The sequence below is a fragment of the Palaemon carinicauda genome, chromosome 41, assembly GCF_036898095.1.
Source record: "Palaemon carinicauda isolate YSFRI2023 chromosome 41, ASM3689809v2, whole genome shotgun sequence".
Lineage (NCBI taxonomy): Eukaryota > Metazoa > Arthropoda > Malacostraca > Decapoda > Palaemonidae > Palaemon > Palaemon carinicauda.
This window is the reverse complement of record NC_090765.1, coordinates 27476596-27500758: the sequence shown is the minus strand read 5'-3', so window position 1 is coordinate 27500758 and position 24163 is coordinate 27476596. Positions and strand designations below refer to the sequence as shown.

Below are 24163 nucleotides of genomic sequence, written 5' to 3'. Positions count from 1 at the left end.
TCATATCCTCACTAATAGCTCTGAAGTAACTGCTGATAAGGTCTAGGTCCAAGAGGGGCAAGTAACCTTTGCTAGTGTTGGAATAGCAATGTTTATCAAAATTAAAAGCATACAAGGAAATAGAATCATTTAGCAAAATATCTACAGGACAGTAGACATTAATTACATTTAACAGCTTTCTGTCATATTGTTACGTACTTTTTAACATTGCATTTGTTCCGTCACGAAATCCAAACCCTTTCGCTCTTTACTAGGGAATATACTTTCGACAACGCTGGAAGACAAGACATAAGACTTTCAGCGAAGTATAAGTACATCACCGCTATTTATCAGGGGGCTAGGTGATAGTACCAGTTACCCTGCGCTCTCTCTCTCATTTGCTTTTGGCTCAGTGGAGAGTGGACTCTCGTCTCTTTTGACTGTCCTTTGAATAATTTGTTCTTTTAATTTTTTAAAGGTGTGAGTCTTGCTGTTTAGGAGATGGCATAGTGCAGGGTTTTCTTTGAGGGCAGAGAAACCTTTTCTTATGGTCTCTTCCTTTTGACGCTGTACAACCGTTAGGCCGGAGGATTCGCCCAATTCCCGTAGCAAAGCGGTTCTGTCGTCCTCCGATGTAGGAGAGTCGTTCTCCATGTTGATGCACCTTCACCGTCTTCGAGAAGGCCACTTGCAGCCAAACCAGAGCTCGACTTCAGTCTTGCTCCTGTTCTCTGACGACGATGCACTCCCTCATTCTGCTATGGCAGCAGGCACAGGAAGTGCAAAATCTGAAGCCTGTTCCTGCTCCTGAGGGGTCTCTTCAGCCCTAACGATGACTCATTCCCTCTTTCTGCGATGGCTCCCGGCGAAAGGAGCGCAAAGTCCAAAGCATGTTTCTGCTCCTCTCAGAGAGACAAGGTTTTGCACAAGAGAAATCTCTAGGGTCTGTTTCTGTGAAAGTTGCGGCTCCTGCCACGTCACCCCCTTCATCTGCAGTAGTTCCTGATCCTCATGCTGATGACGGCACTCTGCCTCATTCTGAGCTTGTTCAGCCGGTAAAGAGAGGGCAAAATTTGAAGCTTATTCCTGCTACTCATGGTGGACACCTTTCCTGTACACGGTTTAGGTACTTATTGTAGTGGTCTCCGGGACATGGGAGAAAGAGGTTATTGGACTCATCCTTACCATTCTCCAATCCCTCGGAGTGTGAGGAGGAGTTGTTTGTAGGCTGGGTTCAGCAGTGATATTTCGCCGGTGAGTTTGACGCTTCCAGTGTCCGTCCGCCTTTACTCACCCTTCCAGTTAACCCAGCAGACTCATCTTGTCCAGCTGAATTGTCTTGCTTAGCTAACTAGTATCGATTAGTAATAATCTCATCCTGTCTCCTCGCCTTGCCCATTTCCTGCTTCAGAACTTTATAGGAGCGCTCATCACACTCCCGAGGAAGTCTTGATGATCAACGCAGTTTTGTCGACGTCGCCCAGGCAACACTGGTCACCTGCTTGCCACCAGGTTCCAGTTCACGACTGCTCCTTGTGATCGCCATTCAGCTCACTGTCAGGTTCCTGGAATTACAGCAACCGCAATCCAGTGCTAGACGATTCCTCTACTCGTAATTGCCCTTCGGTTTGCTACTGCACTTCAGGATCAACGATGAGAGTGCAGACCAGCTCGTAACAAGGCTCCATCTCGCGACCAAGTTTCCAACATGCCACTTGCGGGCCAGCTCCTAGATTCACGACCACTATTTGGTATCATAACATTGCCCAGCTTGCGACTTTCCCTTCAAGGGTAAAGTTCCCCTCCGCCTTTGACAGACAACAATCTTCCCACTTGTGCGGAGAATCGGCAACAGCCACCGACGAGTCTCGGATGCCTTTGGCTTTTGCAGGGTCATTGCCGACATCATAAGATGGAGAACTTCTCTGGTGAGGATCGCAGTAGGCTACCATCCCCACTGCAAACAGGCACATTGCTCTTCCAGATGACTTTTTTTTTTTTTTCTTTTTTTTTATATTCTTTGTCATATATTGCTTCAGCAATCCCTTCGTAATCTCACTTTGTAACACACGCTAGACTCATTGTCTAGAGCAAGAGCTACAGCTACTTCATCAACACTAGCTCTCCTGACCGCAGTAGCGCGCCTTAAATTTACTCTATGGTGGCAGCACACAGGTCGCTTTACTTTGGTAGTGCTTACAACATCATGAAGTCGAGAGAGTTCAGCACTCACGCGTTTCTCAAAACCTAACTCAGCACTCACCAACGGTTGAACGGGTACAGCACATTCATTAGCCTTGGTGCTTAATATCTCATTCACCACTCGGACCTTGTTGTTATCACACAAGTACAGTGGGAACGCATGTCTGATGCAATACATATTAGAACGACTACATGCGGATGCACAAGCTTCTTCCTAGGCTCACCGGTTCTTGTAAGAGCTCGCAAATGTTCATCATCAGTCGCCTCGTCTGCTCCCGGTCTCTAAGCATTTAGATGACTTGTTTTGGTATATGATTACCTTACAGGGTCACCACAAAAAGTAAGTAGTTCCTAGATCTTTATATTTATTTTTATTAAAGTAATAAAATCATTTTTATCATTCATTCTTAGTATATCTTCATTATAAATAGCCTATTCAAAACATAATCCTATAAATATGAAATAAACTTTTTCTATGTAAGCCCATCTTCGAACATGTAAACACAATCAGGTGATCTAAAGCAATCAGTCTAAAGGACATGCGAACATTAATTACAAGTAGTAAAGCAATCAGTCTAAAGGACATGCGAACATTAATTACAAGTAGTAAAGCAATCAGTCTAAAGGACATGCGAACATTAATTACAAGTAGTATTTTTAAGTGTATATGTAAAGATGATGCTATTACAAATTCTATTTTACTTACCGTAAGCCTTTCAAAGTACTGTAGTCTTACTAATTCAAAATAAATGAAATACAGTAAAGCCACTTACACCAAAAAGAAAAACTAAATGAGTAAACGCATTTACACATCCAATTGATAACTAATAACTAATAGCTTTAAGTAAACTGTAAGTAAACCATGATAATCTATAGATTAACAAAGCATTGACATTTGTGCAATATTTATTATTAGATAGTTTAAATATGTTTGGAAACCTCATAAGAGTCCAGCTGATTACATTTAAACATTGTCAGCCGATTCAAGCTTCTACTATCAAGGATATATTCTTAACTAAAAACTACTGTTGGTTATCACTTGAATGTATAAATAAATATTTATTTGTTTTTGATGAAATGTTGAAATGAAACAAAATGACTTCCCTTCCGGGAAGATGCAATATAAAATCGGGTTAACTTAAGTTTACTTACCAAACCCTACCTTATAAGGCCACTCAGATGGCTTTATAATTTAGCAGTCTTTTTATACCACTTAGTCTTAATTTTTACATTTTCCAATCAATAGGTCTTTTTATGGTTTGATATATGCAATATTCATATTTATTTGCACATTAATTTACAAAAAAGTTTTTAATAGATTGTTTTATGAGTTTTCTAACTTATAATTAAGGCAGTAGCAGTAGTTCCCTGATTACTCAAGTGTTTTCTGGTACTGTATTCAGTTTGTTTTGATTTGGCCCATGATTGGAGTCATTTTATTTTTTGTCTCACTTCACATCTCGAGTATATTCATTTTTGTTTGTCACTTAATTGCATTAGCCAAATGTTTCACATAGATGGTAGGCCCATAGCCCATAGAATTTGGCATAATCTTTGCTTGATTTTCTGCATATGGAAACTTTTGTGATACAATGGACTATTGGCAGCTTCTGACAGCCTGATAGGAGAGGCAAGCCATCTTCCTACCAAACACTACACTACCCAAGGGAGAATAAGAAAGCTTCCTCTTGCCAAGCTGAAAACTAATGAAGGTCAGGGGGGAAGGCAACAGAATGAACAAAAGGCCCTCCTGTCTGGAGGGGCGGGGTAATGTGCCAAAGTCACCCTCACCCATTGCATGAACAGAACTGTCCTGCTGCCAATAAACCAACAGCTGCTGAAGCCTTTCCTTCAATGGGAACCTGCTAGTCCCACAGAAAATGCAGTTATGAGCTGTGGACTCCCCAAGGGAGGAAGGTCTTGACATGTTTTCTGGCCCAAAAGGTTGCCGTAGAGTTGAAGACGCTGCTTGTGTTCGTTTGTCCGTTAGTGGAGACCAGATGAGAAGAGGTAGAGAGAACACTAGGAGAGAGGAAGGCAAGGAATCCTCTAAAGAATTCCCTTCTGGTGAATACCTCCCCCTTTTATGCCAGGAGGCAACCTCAAGGTTTATAACTTGCACCTCAAGAAATGGGGGTTGGGGTTGTAAGTGACATGGTGTTGTTACCCATTGGTAAGCCACTCTTTGTCTACACCTCAGAAGTTAATGATTTTTTTCTTGCTTATAACATTTTCTACCCTCTTACTGTAAAGAATGAAGGTTTGTATGTATTGGAATACAAATTAGTTTCTCCTTTTCTAGTAATCTTCTTTCGATTTACTCATTTATCCTTCAAACCCTGTACAAAGGCTTATTGCACAATCTAATACTGTATATTTAATTTCCAGAAATTGTTTGGTGAAAAATACCCTAGTTTGTTACCTCGCATAAGTCAAGGTAGACCACAGTGGAAACATTTGTTTCAGGAATGGTGCCAAATATACAAAAGGTAGGTAACAGTTCTCTAGATTGCAATATTATATGATAATGTATAAATTAATTGTCAACTTACATATTTTAACCAATATAAAAATTTACATTTTAATCTTTTATGTCTTCTAGGAAGAAGGTCGGAGTTTTCACTTGTGGTCCACCAAAAATGTGCAGTCAAATACGTCGACACTGCATGCAAGCTGTGACCAAAGGAGCCAATTTTAATTATCACAAAGAAACATTTTCATGAATAAAAATCCTTTCTAATAATTAATTTTCTCTGACCTTTACAATTTATTATATGGATAATTAAAGATTTAATAAAGACTAGAAAAGCTTTATTATTGTTGCTTTTTCTGAGTCCTGGTTTGAAGGTCTTCAAGACCAGCTTCACCCCTCTCAATCTTAGCCAGCCAGTCATCTTTCCTTTGTTGTACAGCAGCCCTACGTTCATCGTAAGTCAGCTTCTTGGCATTCCACCTCTTCTTAACAACCTGGGGGAACAAAGTTAATTTAATCTAGTTGCCTGTAAAATATTTTGTATAAAAGATAATGCAAAATCCAATTGTGATGTTTCCTACACATTTTGAAACATGTTTAGGAACTGGTTGATTGTTTCTTGATATAATTATACTCAGGTTTTTAAAACTTTGTTTTGATATTCAAAAGTACTTACCTTCTTATCAGGCTTGGGTCCTGGCAATGGGTCGGCACGAATACCAGCATGTGCCTTCTTATAAATTTCTTCAAGCTGTAACAATGGAAAAACAAATTTCATTAAGTATTAATGTCCCACCTTTTTGATACAAATAAGAATGACAAAGTTCCCTGATGACACATACTACTGAGAACTAATGTTGCCAAACTGTTAAGCAAAAAAAATCCATGTAAAAAGTGGCTTCAGGAGATGATACATTTAAAGTTATTTCAATTATATTGCTAATCTTGTCGGGGGACAAAAAAAAAAGAAAAGAAAGCTTCAGGTACGAAAGGTAGATAAATAAATAATGGATAAAGAATAAACATTAAAAATTATACAAGAACTTGCTAAAAGAAAGTTGCTCTGTTAACAATACCATTCTTATGAAAGCAATTATTCTTGACCTTCATCTGGGTCATGTATACTGAGCGAATTGATTGATAACACCCTGAATTCAAGGATACATAAAACAGCTTCGTTTTATTCACAAACTCAAAATTAGACGGCTAAAGACCAACCATTTATGACACAATATAAACAGTTTACCGTTTTTTTGTAACTGAAGAATACATAGGATCAAGTGTTCTATTACACTTTCAAATTAACGACCTTACTCTTATCCCCATTACTAAAACCATCAAGATTTTGGTAATATCTCTCAGACCTACTTGTATGAAGTAAAATGTAAGAAGTTTTAAAATGACTAGAACAAATTGAAGTACATTTTAATGAACAAGATAATTTCAAAAATTTCATCATTAGTCAAGTTATTATTCTATAAAAAAAACTAACCTCATCAGCAGTGATGCCAGCCTTGATGTAACGAGAGAATTGACGCTTGTAAGCATCCTCATCTTCATCCATAAGTTCTCGCATATAATCAGCAATATGCTTACCAAATATGTGATCTCTCAAGACTGAGGCGTTGAATTCCTTTGCTTCTTTGTCGTAACCTGGGAACCTCTTCTCACTGTACAATAAAAGAAAAATATTTTAATAAATGAAAAAGATATAATTTTCCTACCCAAATAATCCACAGAAGGTTAACATTGCAAAATTAAACTGTATGGAATTCAATTCCCAAAAGAAACTCGAGATGACAAGCAGTGAACACAAGCCACCTAATTGTACAAAACTACTTAATAAAAATTTTTCAAAGCAGAAATTCAGCCTGCCAATTTTCCATTATTTTTCTATATATTTTTAAATGTAGGCATTTTAGTATAAGGCTGGTCCAATCAAATACAATGACCATGCCAAATCTTGTGTATATTGAACAGAATTATACAATAGTTACTATGCAAATTCACTATTCCTTCAAGTAATTAGCTCAGCAGAAATAGCTACTACTGATCTGGTTAGTTAAGTCAGCTTCAACTTCTATTATAGTTACTTCATATCTATTTTTAACCTAACACCAATTTCACAAAATAGGATCTTGGAAAGGTTTTGATCACAAAATTATATATTTATAAGAAAAAATAGATTGTATGACAAGGATTTTAAAAGCTATTTGTCCTAGAAGTTGAAAGGAGGGGAGCGAAGGAAAAACTGGGCAAAATATTTTGGAAGATTACCGAATGTTTAGGATAAAAGGGAGGCAGACTTTAAACATTTATAAATTAACCAATGTGGTCCTGTTTAAAAGGACCTTCATTTTTACTACTATAGCCATGGAAGAACATAATTGTAACCAAAATGTGTAGGAAAGGTAGCCATACTAAAAGTGACCCCCTTTTATAACATTCAACCTTTTACAAGGTACAATTTCTCCACAATCAATAGCATTATAATAGTTTACAATCCTGTAATCTTTATACCAACAAATTCTTGCATTATATATCTTGTCAAAATCAATGCAAAATTCATTACCTGTGAGGAACCTCAATGCCACCATCAACAGCCCCCTTCATTACACCGAAGATCTTGGCACCAGTTGTAGTTCGTGCCAATCCAATGTCAAGATTTGCACGGAATGCACCAGGGCCCTCTTCAACATCTTCTACGTTATACATCTCTCCATTAACCTCAGTCTGTCCTTCATATAATCCATCTAGCTTCAACTTCTTGAGAACCTGAAAAGAATTTTGAACAGAAATTAGAAATACTTTCCAAAATATACATACAACCAAGAACTATAAGCAATAACACTAGAGTATCACGAGAAAATTTACATAAGCTTTCACTCATATAAAGCTTAAGAAGTCATGCCATACATACTATAATAATTGACGCAGCATTTAAATATTGACATACACGTATATGTATGTATGATCATCAGGTAGTGAGGTTTCCAATAGGCCACTAAATGACATATTCCACATTTAGGATAGAGTTGGGAAACCTTTATAAAGAACATATGACTTCAATTTTACCTAAATGATAGTGTGGAACATGAAATTTTGGATACAACAAATTACATAGAATTAGAAAGATAAGAAACAAGAGGTTAACCTTGCAGAAGGAAGGCAAGCAGGTGGATCTATTTATAAAACCAAAGACCATCCCTTAAAGGTCCTTTCGCACTGCATTGTTTAGTTCTCTCCTGTTTTGCAGCAACTTTTTACCTGGGTAGAGCAGTCCACAGGTAACCAAAAGTAAATAAAAATTTCCACCAAAACACAAAATCTACAGTATACTTCTTATTTTTCTTTCAAAGACTTAAAAAGGCAGTTATAACTGCGTGTATTCTAGAAGAATGACAAGTAAAAGTAATGAATGCTTGTAACTTAAAAAAAAATTCTGGAAAAGACTGGCATAGGCAAATCTTTCTGTGGAAGTTTGAAAAATTCATTGATATTTGCTTAGGAATGAATTTCGAGCGATTGTGACAGTTCCGGTAGGGCCTGTTGCTTCCTCCGGTGCCTTGGTTGACCGCGGAGGTAGCAGCAGTAGGGGATTTAGGGTTATGAAGCCATCTGTGGTGGATAACGGGGAGGGTGGGCTGTGGCACCCTAGCAGTACCAGCCAAACTAGGTTGAATCCCTTGTTAGGCTGGGAGGAGAGTAGAGAGGAGAGGTCCCCTATTCTGTTTAGTTTGTTTGATGTCGGCTACCACCCAAAATTGGGGGAAATGCCTTGGTATATGTATGTATTTGCTTACGGTAAGTTCAATCTATGTTAACTAATGAGGGTGAATAGGACACCCATCTGTGCTGTGATTGCCAATCAGTAATCTTTTTGACATAAGTGGGGATGGTTTGATGTAGGATTAATACTAAATTACTTTGGTTTATACTTAAATGCATAATGTCAAAAAGTCCCCACATACAGTATATTGTATATGTTCTACCTCCAATCTTTCCTTACACAACAGCAAGAAACCCATCAACGAGACTGGGTTGGATTATTATGAAGCATAACGTCAGAAGCGCCCTTATAATTACACTCTCCCTATATCTCAAAATTTCCAAAAGAAATAAAATTTTGCTCTAAGTATGACCAGAAATAAATCTGAGCCACATTATGTGTGTTTTGCTCCTACCCATAATTCAATACCAGTGGAGAATACTATCCTTCACACTGATTACTGAGCAGATTCATAGTAAAATCACAGCCACTACAAACAGGACAAAGTATAAAAGCCTTTCACAGAAACCTACGTGACTACACATGGGACATTCACAAGTCAAATTGTATTCCCACACATTATGACCAAGGAATACATCCAGCACAGCAACAACCTGTGCTTCTGACAGTATCCAGAAAAGGTGAGGGTTCTGCCAGATAAGTGAAAGGGAAACCACCCTTCAACTGTCATATACACCATCAGTTACCTTGATGCAAAAATTCAGTAAGATGAAAGATTCGACTTAAATTAAAGGTTACATGCAAGGTTATTACATATATTCTTGGCTAGTGCACACTTAATTAACCAAATGTCATTATTGAACACTTACCCTTCTAGATAAAAGCAACCCAGTGCAGTAACAGGCAGCATAGTTGGTGAGGCCAACCTTGACCCCATACTTGACAAGTTCATGAGAATATGCACTGGCAATCACAACATCACCCTCAATACGGGCATAAGCTATTTGAGCGATAACATTAGTGTTGGTGATGCGCACAATCATCCTGGAAAATAAAGTAGTTTAACTCAGATTGGAAGAAATATTAGGAGGATTACGTTACAAATAACGACTAATAATTTAACCACACTGGGTAGAGGACAAATTTTTAATATTTTCCTGAGATGTGATGGCACTCAAGGCGTAAAAATACAGTATGCTGAACTAAAAAATTACTGTGATGGTTTGGACTTCGAATACTGGTACTTACAAAGGATTGAAACTTTAAATTATGAATATGTTTTGGCCCTTCCTGTGACCAACAAAATCAAGTATAAAGAAATATTCAAAAACTATTAATGGAGGTAAAGTCATCAAAGAAATCACAGTTAAATATACTCTAATTTATCATAGGAGCTAAATAGGGTTTAGCTAATGCTATTATGGGTAACAATTAACTCTCCTTCCACTCATCAGATTCCAATGACTAAAGTGCACGATGTGGTATAATTTCAAGTCTTGCCATACTTTGGCTCTGTAGCAGGATTTTGATAACTGGCTTCTACTTAACTATATCCAATAATAAAGAACATAGTGAATATATATCTTTACATTGTTTACATCTATAAATGACAGTTAATGACTTCCAAATAAGCTAACTAGGACAAACTACCAAATGATTTTTTTCACTTGGTAAAGAGAAAACCATTACTTGAGCTATCATTCTAATTTCAACATACAAAAGTACTTAAGTTTAATAAACATTCTTTACTTTCATAATTCATTTATTGTCGAGTTTAAGGAGTATTTCATCATTACTTCCAATACACGATAACCTTATAGTACAGTTTATTTGCTGAGCTTGATTAAAGCAGCTTAGAAAAGTATTAACTTTTCTTCAAATTTTCAGGTAGTTTTCTTTTTTGCAATTTGGTTTACCTTTCATGAATTGAACATAGGTATTTTTTTTTCTATTCAGTTTTTTATTCTGCTATCCCTAAAGCTAAACAGCATGTGTTCAGTTTTCAGAGCTCCAGTTTATTTTTTTTTCTTAAATCTAACAGTATAATCCTTAAATGATCTTTGGTCCATAATGAAAATAAGTACTGTAAAATGTAATAACTTATATTCTATGTACAGTAATTTGTAACAACTTCTGTTTTTGTTTCCTGAGACTGTAATGTCATTATGCATCAACCATTTCTCGTCAGCCACATGAACTAACTGCCTAAGTCATTTCCTCTACTTGTTGGGAAATTAAGAATAAAAATCATTTTCTATTCCTAAATTCATTGTCTTAAGCTTCAATTTACAGCTTCTTAACAGGATACAAATATTCAAATGATATACAGTATTACTGTTTAAATTTTTTTTTTTTTTTTTTTTTTTTTTTTAAATAAAATAAGGTAAACTGACTTTAGGCAACTACAGAAGTATTATTTACCAAGATTCAGGCATAATTATAAAGCTGACATCTACACAGTAAATTATATATGAAATACTTGAACTTTCTAAAAAATTTATTGGGATTTTCTGGAAAGCAAATATAATATTGCAAACAATTCTTAAAAATACAGCAGTTTCCTGCTGTAGTTTAATCATTAAAAGATGGGAGGCCTCCTGATATTTTCTTATAAATCCTCCTATACTGTATAAGCAAGAATGTAAATCAATACTTTTCAATGTTAATGGGCCTTTCAAATTTCTAAAGGTTATTGTCAATATTGAATGTGTGCAAAATTGTACTAATATTTCATTACACGAGACAAGGAATCAAACAAATTATATCAATCAGCTGGCATTACTCCTTTCATGTACTGGAAATCATTAAATTACCACATCTTATAAGGGAGTCTTGATTTCAACATCTTGAACTCAATCAGGTGAGTGCTCCCAGGTCAAGAGTATGTTGAATGACATTTTTTTTTTCTTTTACATGAACTTGCACAGATCATGAACTACTGGGACGACTCCTATCTCTTCTTGGTTTGCTGCTTGTGAAACGTGTAAAATATCACCATGAATTTTAATGCATTAATTGCTTGACTATGCATGATGATGGTTTGATCCTAGCACACTCAATGAGTAGTGCAGTCATACTCAGCGAAGATCACCTCACATTCAGTGGCACTATGCATGGAGTCACACTCCATCTGTGTGTGTGACCAGCAATGAGGTACTTCTGAATTATATTGATGCCATATTCTCTGGCTAAAACAGGATAAGCAATGAAAATAGTTATGCTTTTGTTTTGGTATAAAAATCCATCACTCAAAATCAAGAGTTCTTGTAAACTTGGGATATCTGAAATTATCTTATCGAAACGACGGCACTACAGATATATGCAAAAACATTATTTCTCAAGTTATCATGGTTTATTCCAGAGATGAGATACCATTATTCACCAATAGCTTTTTTTTTTTTTTTTTTTTAACTAACCCCTAATTAATTTTGTCATATTTGAATGCTTCACATGTCAATGATCTTTTCTCAGTATGAAGAAAAAAACATTTTCCTCATGGAATTTATTACTGAAGTAGGAGACTTCAACAGCTCTTGCTAGTTATTTTCAGCATATTTTGTATACCCGATGAAGGTTTGCAATAGTAGTCCCGGGATACAAGAACTTTTTCACTTTATGTTGGTGTTCCGACAATAATGCAATCAACTAGTTTGTGAAGAACTATCAAAATAATGCACTTTAGCTAACTTTCCACTTTTGCACTAATGCACTAGTTCCTGATGAACTGTCAATACGTGTATATTGTCTGTTTAAACTCTTATCCTTTAGCCATGCCGATTGCTCTTACAGGGATACCAAACCTGAAGCAAAAGTAGGCTGCAGACTTGATAGGATGATCCATCAGGAAGTAGTAGATTGTAAGCATAGGAAGATTGCCTCCCTGATCCTTGTGCTTTTTACCTGTTTTGTGTCTTTCCTTGAGATCTAGACTCAAGTGTTCAGGGTCCAAAATTGATGTATAGGTTTTCGTTGCTCTTTAGTTATTAATTGAGTAATGGGTTTTGCCATTCAGAAAAATGTAGATTGACATGCAGGTCCAATCACAGTAGTTGGAATATCAGTTTTTCTTTTATGCCACTCGCCCTTTAATCGCTTTCTTATGATACTTTGCTTACATTTTCTATCATGATAGAAGTAATAAACACAAAATTGAAGCCATTACACTCACAATTGTGTGTTTACAACAGCAGCACACAGCCTATTAATTATGGAAAATGTTAGAATATCCAATAAAATAAAAGTATATATTACGGGGATACCATAGAACAAGCTGCGAAAGTATCGATTGTTTGACTTGGGGAATATTTCTTTATTTGTAAGACACAGTGATGATAATGCCCAAGTTACCTTGTGATATTGGCAGACAATAAATGAGGAATCTTATACTACTTGCTTTCGATATATGACATTGGCAGTAGATGGGCAACATGTTGGAGATACAATTTAGGTAAAAATACAAAAATATCTGAAAACTTGACGTAGGCAGTTAGTTTGAGACTGACGATTTACAAAATACCATGCATTTCAAGGCTACAGCCATAATCATTAGCTTACCTATATTTTGGGGTGTTGTACTTATTCTTGGCCTGGACCACAAGGCGCTTCCTGGCATAATAATCAGTTTTGCCCTCACGGCGCCTCTTAAACTTGACTTGGAAACGCTTAAAATAAGCCTTGTTCTTTACTACCTTGATGAAACCCTGAAAAACAAATTAAAATATATAAAATATTTGTTCGTACACCTTGGCATGAAACTTCAATGATGCACTAAATTTTTTAATATAAAATATAATGCTAGTAAATACAATGAGAGGGGATTAGAATTTTTTTCTAAAATTGACAAGAAAGCATTATCTGATTAATAACACCTCTAAAAAATACTTAATCATATCTTTGATATTTACATGAGCAAACCTTCACATTAAAATACCAACATTAACTTATACAAAAGTTAACTTGAGAGAAAAAAAAACTTTGTTCATCAAAGTAAAATGATTTTAAATGACTGTCAAAAGGTCTTTAAAAATTTTGCTTCCAAGAAAAAGGGGTGTAATTTTAGAAAATTTTGAAATATTTTTTACACACTGTACATAGGGCATCGATGAAGAAAAAGTTTAAATTTTATTTTGCATATAAAAAGAAAACTATTGAGATAAAATAACAATGACTGGACATGATCTACTGTGCCATATGGGACTGAAGGAAGAAAAATCACTGGATATGCAAAACACCTCAGGAAATCAGTTACTGTGAGACAGTATGTTTACTGTCATGTATTAATAAAGGGACTTTTCTTCTTGTGCAAGTGATCAATAACCTGATTTACTAAACTTGTCCAAGGGCCTATCACTCGATTTGTCGGCTCTCCTGCTGCCAAAAATATACGTCAGCATACATATTGTATGTCTTATTTTTGGTGTAAATTGTACTGTAGGCTGGTAAAATACTTGATATTGTTACTCGATGTTTCGATGGCGGAAATAAAATTACTCTACAATATAATGAATCAATAAAGAAATAACTCCCCTACCACACAAAATATGACATCACCAGATAAAAACTCAAAATAAGACGTGAAATATTTCAAAACAAAAAATTATCAACTTACCAAACAAAAGTTTTATTTAAAGAAAATATTTGTGCTATTAGTGTACTTTCATTTGATAAATATGGATCTATCAGAGATGAAATAGAAAAAAAAATGAAATTTGTAAAATATGTTAAGTTTTAGTCAAATGTACGCTATGCATTAGAGATAACGGATACTGACTCAGGTTACTCATATTTTGATTATGGGCATAGCCTACTGTACTGACATCAGTCGATAGCCTATTGAAAGGAAATCATTCAATATGACCACTCGTATCCCAGAAATATGACATTGCCAAACATATAAATTATGAACAGAGCAGGTATTAAAACTTTGGAGCTTTTGAAGAATAGCAGGGATGTGTGTAGGATGGCGGCCGCCTTATTTTCAACTTTATCGGAAACTTGTACAGAATATTAACTTTTCAGAATGTTATAAATATCCAGGGTAAGTACTTACTATACCGATATACAAAGATTTTGAAAACCATCTAATTCGACGTAAAATTTATAAGTCGCACGAGCTCTGTACCTTGCCACGCAGTTTCTCGTTCCCATAGTTCCTAGAATTCCCTATAGATGACGTTCTGATCGAATCAACAGCGCCATAGCGGCGGAATTCTGAATTATTAATCGGCCGCGGCAATTTGAAACGACCCAATGGGACCCCACTTGACCTGGGGATTAACTAGGATTAACTTTTACACCCAATCATAACTAATTTTTTCTAAAAATTCAAATACGGAAACGGGAGCACCCATCGAGGGTCGGAAATGCTCATTCTTTACCCACGCGGCGCGATGGCAACTAACCAGTGTGTAGATACTTGTGAATCTTTTTTCAATTCAGTCAATCCTAGTATGTTGAGGATTATGAACTTTACAACAAGTGCTGAGTTTACAAAACTATTTATATAAAATGGGACTTTTAGGCGACTTTTCCGGCATTTGTGCAAAATGTCATATCGGTGAAATGCGCTACAAGTATGATGGAAAATCGGCGAATAGTGGAAAAGCTAAGTTTTTTTGGCGTTGTTCATATAGTTATTGCCGAAAGATCGCCCCTAACCACGGTAGCTTTTTTTCACGATCAAAGCTACCGTACGAAGATGTGTTTGTTATAATAGCAAGTTTTATTTATGGTTTTTCTCAGAACCAGATTCTCCCTATGCACAAAAAGTTTGCCTCTCACACTATAGTTGATTTGGTACAACTTCTGTCGCGACGTGTGTGCGGACATCTTAGTGATGGACAGTAAAAAAAATTGGCGGACCAGGACATATCGTTGAGATAGACGAGAGTAAATTCGGAAAAAGAAAATATAACGTTGACAGCAAGGTCGATGGCAAATGGGTGTTCGGCGGGATTGACCGGGAAACACGTGAGACTTTTTTCAGGGTTGTCGAGGATCGTTCGGAAAAGACATTGCTCCCGATATTATTAGAGTGCGTCCATCCCGAAACTACAATAATTTTGGACTGTTGGAAGGCCTATAATAATATCAAGGATCAATTTCTTCAACACAAAACTGTTAATCATAGCATTAACTTTGTGAGTCCAAAAGATCCCAGTGTGCACACCAATACAATCGAATCACAGTGGCGAGTACTAAAAAGTTCTGTACAGTACTACCGAAATTCGGTACTCAGAAACATTTATACGAAAGCTACTTTGCGATGTATATAATTCAAAAACGTTATTTAATCGGTAAGGGGTGTAGACTGAAGGCATTCTTGGAATTAGTTAAACGTGTTTATCCGCTCAAAACCCACGATTCTGATTCCGAAAGTCCTGGTCCGTCCCAACACCCGTCCCCTCCACAAAAAAAGGTGTCCCATCACCGTACATCTCCTAAAAGTGCCCCTCCAACGTGCCCTCCCCAAAAGAAGAAGTTGTCTCTCGGCAGAAAGCCAATACCAGTTGAAAACTCTGACTTCAGTGACTTTGAATAAGTAGGGGGCCGTTGTAGAGGCTACGAATAAACCCGCAAGCTGAACAGGAAATAATGTAAGTACAACCCTCTCCGTTTCTGGTTTGTGTGATCGCGGCCACATGTATGCATGATGTCGGCCGATTAAGAATATGCTTGTGTGTATGAGTGATAGCGGCCACATGTATGTATGATGATTTCCGATTAAGAATAGGCAAGTGTAAGGGGGGTCGCAGGGGGGCGGTAGCCCCCCATTAAGGTGTTTAAGAATAATTATAAGGCTATGTACGGGGGGTCGCAGGGGGGCGTTAGCCCCCCCCGTTAAGGAGAAACACGTGTTGTAGGTAAGGTTAGGTGGGCCCATTCAAGTTAGGCAGTGTTCTATTCTAGAGTTTTGGCAGAACATTCTGTTGTAGAACAACGGCCACGTCTTACGAAGGGTTAGAAAACGGGAAGAAATTCCAGTTTTCTATGTCCGCGGGAGGACCTGGCCGCTGATCTACAAAGGCTCCGAATAGCGGTCCCATACGAACCTGGGACCTTTATTCTTCAAAAGGATAAAACTGGGAACCGCTTTGTTAAAAAGGAATTTAGGGAAGAACAACCACCAAGGAAATTAAGCAACACGATTGGTTGTCAGCCTAATATAACCTATTTGATTCTTTTTGTTCTGAAATTTCAAAACAATATTTGAGCAATTAATTTCAACGGATTTAATTTTGTATACAATAAACAGGGTGTATGTATAAACAGGGTGTATGTATAACAGCGGCCACCTGTATGTACTATTATGTCTAACTTATAATACGGTAGTGTAAGTGGTGCCGCAAGGGGCGTTAGCTCCCCTTTAAGTAATTAGGTACGGGCATGGCTTGTTGGTTGGGGGGAAAGTTTAGATTAGTTGATTTACTTTTAATCGTAAGGAACTAGCCGCTGATATACAAAAGCTCCCAACTAAGTGTTGCTTTTAATTCTCCATAATTGGGGGAAGTGCCTTGGTATATGTATGTATGTATGTATGATGTTTATGTACTTTTTTTACTAACAAAATAAAGCATTTTTTCATTAATAGTCGTTTAATTTTCCTTGTTATATTCACCGGGTCCCAACCGGGACCTTTAATATTTAAAAGGACCAAACCGGGGCCCCCTATTCTTCAAAAGGTACAAAACGGTTTAGTGGGACCGCTATTCTAGGTACTATATATTTTCATTAAAAAAAATTACTTAATTTTTAATAAGAAAATAGATTTCTAAGGAAATAGTTGTTAAACTGGTGTACTATTTCAGACTTGAAATGTCACCATTGAAATAATGGTCATTGAGTCGGATAGGTCGTAAGTCGAAGTCTACCAAGGCTGTCATTTGTAGAAGTGATAGTTGAGAAAATAAAGAATGCATAAACAAAGCGTAAATGTGTTCAGTGATACAAATGAAAAAATTTCCTAAGAACTGTGAAATGCTAGTAAAAAAAAATTATGGGTTTGACACTTTCAGGTAATTAATTATAATACAGAGGTAATTTGGTGTAATTCTAGACCTTTGTAATGTAATTTGGCTAGTCACAGCTGTCCACAACTTGCATGGACAGGGTCTTTGGTACCATCACCGGAGGGAGTGAGGGGTGGGAAGTACCGGGTAAGAAGAGCGGCATGGTACGTCTCACTTTAGAGAATACTAAAAGTGATTTGATCACGTATGCCAACATAAAAATACACTAAAAAAGCTTTTGTAATAATCATGAATAATGACTAGAATTATAAGTGCCTTATTTGGTGGTGGGGCAGGTGGGCCAAGATATGGCGAAGATGGCTGTCTTTAGCTGGCGAGGCTTAGGTGACTCAGGTAGGAATGTTACTAGAGGATAAAGTGTAGTAGTTATGCATAGTAACAATCACGCTAAAATAGCCAATATATAATTGGGAATAATGGCTAAAATTCCAGTCTTCTTTGGTTTGCTAAGAAAGGAAGTGGGACTAAAATCAAGGAGGGGGAAGCTTCTTATAGAGAAATATGACTATCATCATTGTGGCACGGTAAGGACATACTGATGTAAGTAAGGTTACACGTGGTTATTTTAGCCTAAAGTATAACTGGTTTTTCTATGGCCGAGGCAACCTGTGGCACACTGGCCACCATATTGTGAGAAAAGAAATAAAAATGTCATACAAACCTCACAAACCCAACCTAACCAAACCTAGTAGTTCCCAGGGGGTCCGGGGGCTTGCCCTAGGCGGGGGCAAGTCCCCGGACCCCCTTCTTGGGCTGAACTTAGAAAATATAAAATAACTTCATATTATGGTATATCGGATCATAGTATAGGACATCTCTCCCCTTTGTGGGTCAGGTTAGGGGGGGGGGGGTTAGTTGTCAGTTTTTCTCGGCGTGTCCCCATAAACTACAAAGGCTCCCTCAGTGATTCGCCTATTGTCACATATAATGATGGTTTCCCTCAGACGCCACACGGTAAGTAAGGGAGATGAATATTTATCACCTGTTTTATAAAGGTTTTATAATTTTGGACCTATTAAAGACCAGTGGAAAGTTGAAAGGTATAATGGATAAAGGAAAAAAAAATAAATAAAAGACTTCCCATTTACTACCTATTTCTGCATCAATGAAGTGTCCCCTTTTGTTGGCTTCGCCAAGTCTAAATTTGGTATCATACTTTTTCTATTTATGGTAGGTTAACTAGTGACATTGGTTAACGCACCAATTCCTAGCAATAGGCAAATGGAAAAATCCTGTTTTTATAGTGACACTGCCTGCCTTCTGGCCTACCAATATCGTAGGCTTATGGAAGTAACGCTACTGTACATAAGGCAAACATGAATTAAGACTGCTTTGATTCAACAAATTGCTTCTTCTCTACACAAATAATGGAGACCATGCTTTGTACACAAAGTTGAAACGCCCAACTAAAATTATTTTTACTTGATATTATTTTGCTGTATTATTGTCCGAAGAGCCCTGCTCCACATGGGCTTGGACTGAGTCTTTTTTTCTTTTTGTAAATCTTTGAATGTAAATATTTTTTGTCCAATAAACATTATTATTATTAAATATGGAAACATTCGCTTGACGTGGGATGACGGACTATGGTCCAGAGTATGATATTCCATGCATTGATAAAACCATAAAAGACAAAATACACCCATTAATAAAAAAAATAATATGAGAACTGCCCACCACAGATATAACTTGGATTAGTACACAAAACAAAAATGTTCCACTGTCGGCCGAAACATCTGTAGGTTACGGTAAACACGGGACCACGTTCTTCAAGGAGCCATCGGATTTTGACATTTACTTCATTAATAACACTCAGCCCTTACACAATATGAGACATAACGGTCGCCAAATACACTAATAAAGAATATATAACACGAGAAATGGGCAATCACTCACCATTTTGGAGAATTTTAGTAAATAAGGCAGCCGACCTCGCTGCTCAGGTATAGAAAGGCCGACCACGCACTGGAAAGATGGCGACAAGTTGTGAAGCTAATATCCTAAATCTAGAAAATATGTATCACATCTTTTCATTTCCAATTTATAAAATAAATAATATATACGATATCAAAATAGGCATAAAAAATTTATAAATGTATAAAATTATTTTTCCTCATTCATGTCTAAAACTAGTTACTGAAATTTTAGTAAGTCATTTTAGTAAGTCATGCACAGTATAAACCATATAAAATATGTACCACACCTTTTCATTTCCAATTTATAAAAAAAAATAATATATACGATATCAAAATATCAATAAAAAATTTATAAATGTATAAAATTATTATTCCTCATTCATGTCTAAAACTGGTTATTGAAATTTTAATAAATCGTACCCATAGTCATGCATAGTATACTTCATATACCTTTAAAATTATATATTTTTTCCTATGAAAAAAATAATATATACGATATAAAAATAGGCATAAGAAATTTATAAATGCATAAAATTATTTTTCCTCATTCATGTCTAAAACTGGTTACTGAAATTTTAATAAATCGTATCCATAGTCATGCACAGTATACTTCATATACCTTTAAAATTATATATATTTTTTCTCATAAGGTGCATAGTTGTATAAAGCTTTGTATTTTGAATTATTTAAAATGATAAATTTGGCTCAAATCATTAACTCTTAGCCTATGAGAACTGGAATATTATAAAAATAATAGTGTTTAAAATTTTGCGTATTATCGTACATCGGTTTTGTAGATCCAAACAATAAACCAATAGCACATTTAGAAATATAGATAGTTCATTAACTGTAGGCCTACATATCCAAATATTGAAGTTAAAAAATTATATGCAATTGCCATACACTTGAAACATCGGTTAATTTAACAAGTAACTTTCACAATATTACCTGGTACGTACAGTAGAGAACAGGGTTGCCAGTTTGGCCTTTTTTCCGGCCAAAAAAAACTCAAATTTGACCTTTTGTATTTGAATAGGTTGGCCTTTAGTAATATGAAAAAAGCCGGCCCTTAAATACTATATTTTTGACCTTTTTCTATTAATGGGTTGACCTTTTAAAGCCTCTGTTGATTAGAAATTGACCTTTTCTCATTTAGAAAACCTGGCAACCCTGGTAGCGAAAACATTGCATCATCCTCCGAAAATATATTTTGGAACACTTATATGATACTCTACATTATTTCAATATCCTAAGTAATTACAAATAAATGCTATTCACAAAAGGGTGTCTGTTTCTTCTTCAATTGCACACACAAAAATTGGCTTTTCACAAATTCTTTTAAGATTTTAGGTGATCAGTCTACCATTCTGAAACGTTTTGAATTCGTTCCTCTCACCTTAATTCCATCTATTATTATTATTATTATTATTATTATTATTATTATTATTATTATTATTATTATTATTATTAGCAGAGCTACAACCCTAGTTGGAAAAGAAAGATTCTATAAGCCAAAGGGCTCCAACGGGGAGATAAATAGCCCAGTGAGAAAAGGAAATAAACGATATGAGAAATAACTAACCATTAATATTTAAAAAAAAAAAACAGTAACAACATCAAAACAGACTTTTCATATATAAACTATTAAAATACTTATGTCAGCCTGTTCAACATAGAAACATTTACTGCAACTTCGAACTTTTGAAGTTCTACCGATTCAACAACCCGACTAGGAAGACCATTCTACAACTTGGTCACAGCTGGAATAAATCTCCTAGAATACTGTGTAGTATTAAGCCTCGTTATGGAGAAGACCCAACTATTAGAATTAACTGCATGCCTAGTATTACGAACAGGATGGAACTGTTTATTTATTTCCTTTCCTCACTGGGCTATTTTTTCCCTATTGGAGCCCTTGGGCTTATAGCATCTTGCTTTTCCAACTAGGGTTGTAGCTTGGCTAATAATAATAATAATAATAATGTAAAGGATAAAACATTATCATTGCTCGTCGATCTGGTCTTCATATACTGACTCTCATCTAATTAATTTGTTGGATAGAAACTTCCTGTTTATTAAATTTCTTATTCCTGATCTGGATATTAATCTCTGGCACCACCATTCAGTTAGTCCTTTATGCATGTTACATAAGATTTATCAAAATACAGATCATCCATTGCCCGTATCTATCAAGACTGTGCTATACGTAATACTTGGTAGCCTATTATCATTATTATTATTATTACTTGCTAAGCTACAACCCTAGTTGGAAAAGCAGGATGCTATAAGCCCAGGGGCTCCAACAGGGAAAATAGCTCAGTGAGGAAAGGAAACAAGGAAAAATAATATATTTTAAGAAGAGCAACAATATTAAAATAAATATCACTTTATAAACTATAAAAACTTTAACAAAACAAGTGGAAGAGAAATAAGATATAAGATAGAACAGTGTGCCCGAGTGTACCCTCAAGCAAGAGAACTCTAACCCAAGACAGTGGAAGACCATGGTACAGAGGCTAAGGCACTACCCAAGATTAGAGAACAATGGTTTGATTTTGGAGTGTCCTTCTCCTAGAAGAGCTGCTTACCATAGCTAAAGAATCTCTTCTACCCTCACAAAGAGGAAAGTGGCCACTGAACAATTACAGTGCAGTAAGAAGAATTGTTTGGTAATCTCAGTGTTGTCAGGTGTACGAGGACAGAGGAGGATATGTAACGAATAGGCCAGACTATTCGGTGTGTGAATATGTAGGTAAAGGGAAAATGAACCGTAACCAGAGAGAAGGATCCAATGTAGTACTGTCTGGCCAGTCAAAAGACCCCATGTCTCTCTATAGACAGTTACTTCTAGCAGCCATGCCTTCGTCGTCATAGCACAATACTACACAGTAGTCTATGAGATTTATTCAAATAGTGACCATATTGTGAAATGATCTTTCCAATCAGGCACTTGAATAAGTGAAATTTCAAAAGTTCAAACTGTATTGTAGTTTATACATGACTGGCCTATTTCAAAATTGCTACTGATCTGAAAGTACTTCATATTTTATTCATTACTTGTATATAGTTAATTTGTTATTCACTTATTTCCTTTCCTCACGGGCCTACTTAATTTCCTTGTTGGAACCCTTGGTATTGCAGCATTCTGCTTTTCCAACATGGCTAATAATATTATTATTATTATTATTATTAGTAGTAGTAGTAGTAGTAGTAGTAGTAGTAGTAGTAGTAGTAGTAGTAGCTAAGCTACAATCCTAATTACAAAAGCAAAATGCTAGAAGCCAAGGGGCTCCAACAGGGAAAATAGCTAAGTGAGGAAAGGAAACAAGGAAAAATTAAATATCTTAAGAACAGTAACAATATCAAAATAAATATTTCCTATATAAACTATAAAAACTTTCAAAAAACCAGAGGAAGAGTACTAAGATAGAATATTATGCCCGCGTGTACCCACAAGCAAGAGAGCGGAAGACCATGGTACAGAGGCTATGGCACTACCTAAAATAGAGAACAATGGTTTGATTTTGGAGTGTCCTCCTAGAAGAGCTGCTTGCCATAGCTAAAAGGTCTCTTCTACCCTTGCCAGGAGAAAAGTGGCCACTGAACAATTACAGTGCAGTAGTTAACCCCTTGGGTGAAGAAGAATTGTTTGGTAATCTCGGTGTTGTCAGGTGTATGAGGACAGAGGAGAATGTGTAAAGAATAGGCCAGATTATTTGGTGTGCGTAGGCAAAGGAAAAATGAACCATAACCAGAGAGAAGGATCCAACGTAGTACTGTCTAGCCAGTCAGAAGACCCCATAACCCTCTAGCGAAAGTATCTCAACGGGTGGCTGGTGCCCTGACCAACCTAATACCTACTACTACTACTACTACTACTACTACTACTACTAATAATAATAATAATAATAATAATAATAATAATAATAATGATTAGGTTTCGTATTCTCGTAAAGCGCACAGTAGGACCCTCTCTCTTATTATAACATACCAAATTGTAAATGACATTCACTACTACTACTACTACTACTACTACTACTACTACTACTACTACTACCGAGTAGCAATACATATTTTATTCAAATGTCCAAATATATTTATCTAACATTTAACGATAAGCATATTGTTCCCGATTTAAAATCTTTGAAACTACAAGACAATCACCATCGTCAGTGGGCTAATTGAGTCTTAAGTTATCATAACCACAAAGAATATTAATATCATGAGACATTATTGTTATCATTATTACTTTCTAAGCTACAACCCTAGTTGGAAAAGCAGTATGCTATAAGCCCAGGGGCTCCAACAGGGTAAATAGCCCAGTGCGGAAAGGAAACCAGGAAAAATAAGAATTTTAAGAAGAGTAACATCATTAAAATAAATATCTCCTAGATATTCTATAAAAACGTGAACAAAACAAAAGGAAGAGAAACAAGACAGAACAGTGTGTCCGGGCACACTATCTAATTTAACTTCGTCTTATTTTGTTAAAGTGTTTATAATTCATATAGGAAATATTTATTTTAATGTTGTCACTGTTATCAAAATATATAATTTGTCCGTCTCCTTTCCTCACTGGGCATTTTCCCTGTTGGGCCCCTGGGCTTATAGCATCCTGCTTTCCCAAGTTCCCAACTATGGTTGTAGCTTAGCAATTATTATTATTATTATTATTATTATTATTATTATTATTATTATTATTATTATTATTATTATTATAAGTAAGGCAAGATGCTATACGCCCGCAGGCTCCAACAGGGAAAAATAGCCCAGTGAGGAAAGGAAATATTGAAATAAATAAACTAATGAAGTAATAAACGATCAAAATAGGATA

At 36.1% G+C, this 24163-nt stretch overlaps 2 protein-coding genes across 5 annotated transcripts in view; one reads left to right on the top strand and one right to left on the bottom strand.

Moving 5' to 3' along the window:
- LOC137632468 (NADPH oxidase 4-like) overlaps positions 1-4924 on the top strand; it is a 141272-nt gene extending 136348 nt beyond the window's left edge. For all 4 annotated transcript variants that reach the window (XM_068364410.1, XM_068364409.1, XM_068364408.1 and 1 more), the window contains exons 16-17: positions 4570-4670; positions 4784-4924. In XM_068364410.1, coding sequence (XP_068220511.1) covers positions 4570-4670; positions 4784-4904 — 222 coding nt within the window. In that variant the 3' untranslated portion in view covers positions 4905-4924. The remainder of the gene's footprint in view (positions 1-4569; positions 4671-4783) is intronic.
- A 46-nt stretch (positions 4925-4970) lies between these two features.
- RpL5 (ribosomal protein L5) lies at positions 4971-19421 on the bottom strand. The gene is made up of 7 exons (XM_068364412.1): positions 19310-19421; positions 12939-13084; positions 9254-9428; positions 7227-7429; positions 6147-6324; positions 5331-5405; positions 4971-5148 (listed from the first exon to the last, which is right to left on the bottom strand). The coding sequence occupies exons 1-7, from the start codon at positions 19310-19312 to the stop codon at positions 4996-4998; spliced, it is 933 nt and encodes a 310-aa protein (XP_068220513.1). The 5' UTR covers positions 19313-19421; the 3' UTR covers positions 4971-4995.
- Positions 19422-24163: the final 4742 nt, after the last annotated feature.

Coding starts and splice junctions, on each gene's coding strand:
- RpL5 (XM_068364412.1), bottom strand. Junction 9,429..12,938: donor TACAACACCCCAAAATATAG/GTAAGCTAATGA, acceptor TTTATTTTCCAG/GATGATTGTGCGCATCACCA. Junction 5,406..6,146: donor CTGGCATCACTGCTGATGAG/GTTAGTTTTTTT, acceptor CCATTGTTACAG/CTTGAAGAAATTTATAAGAA.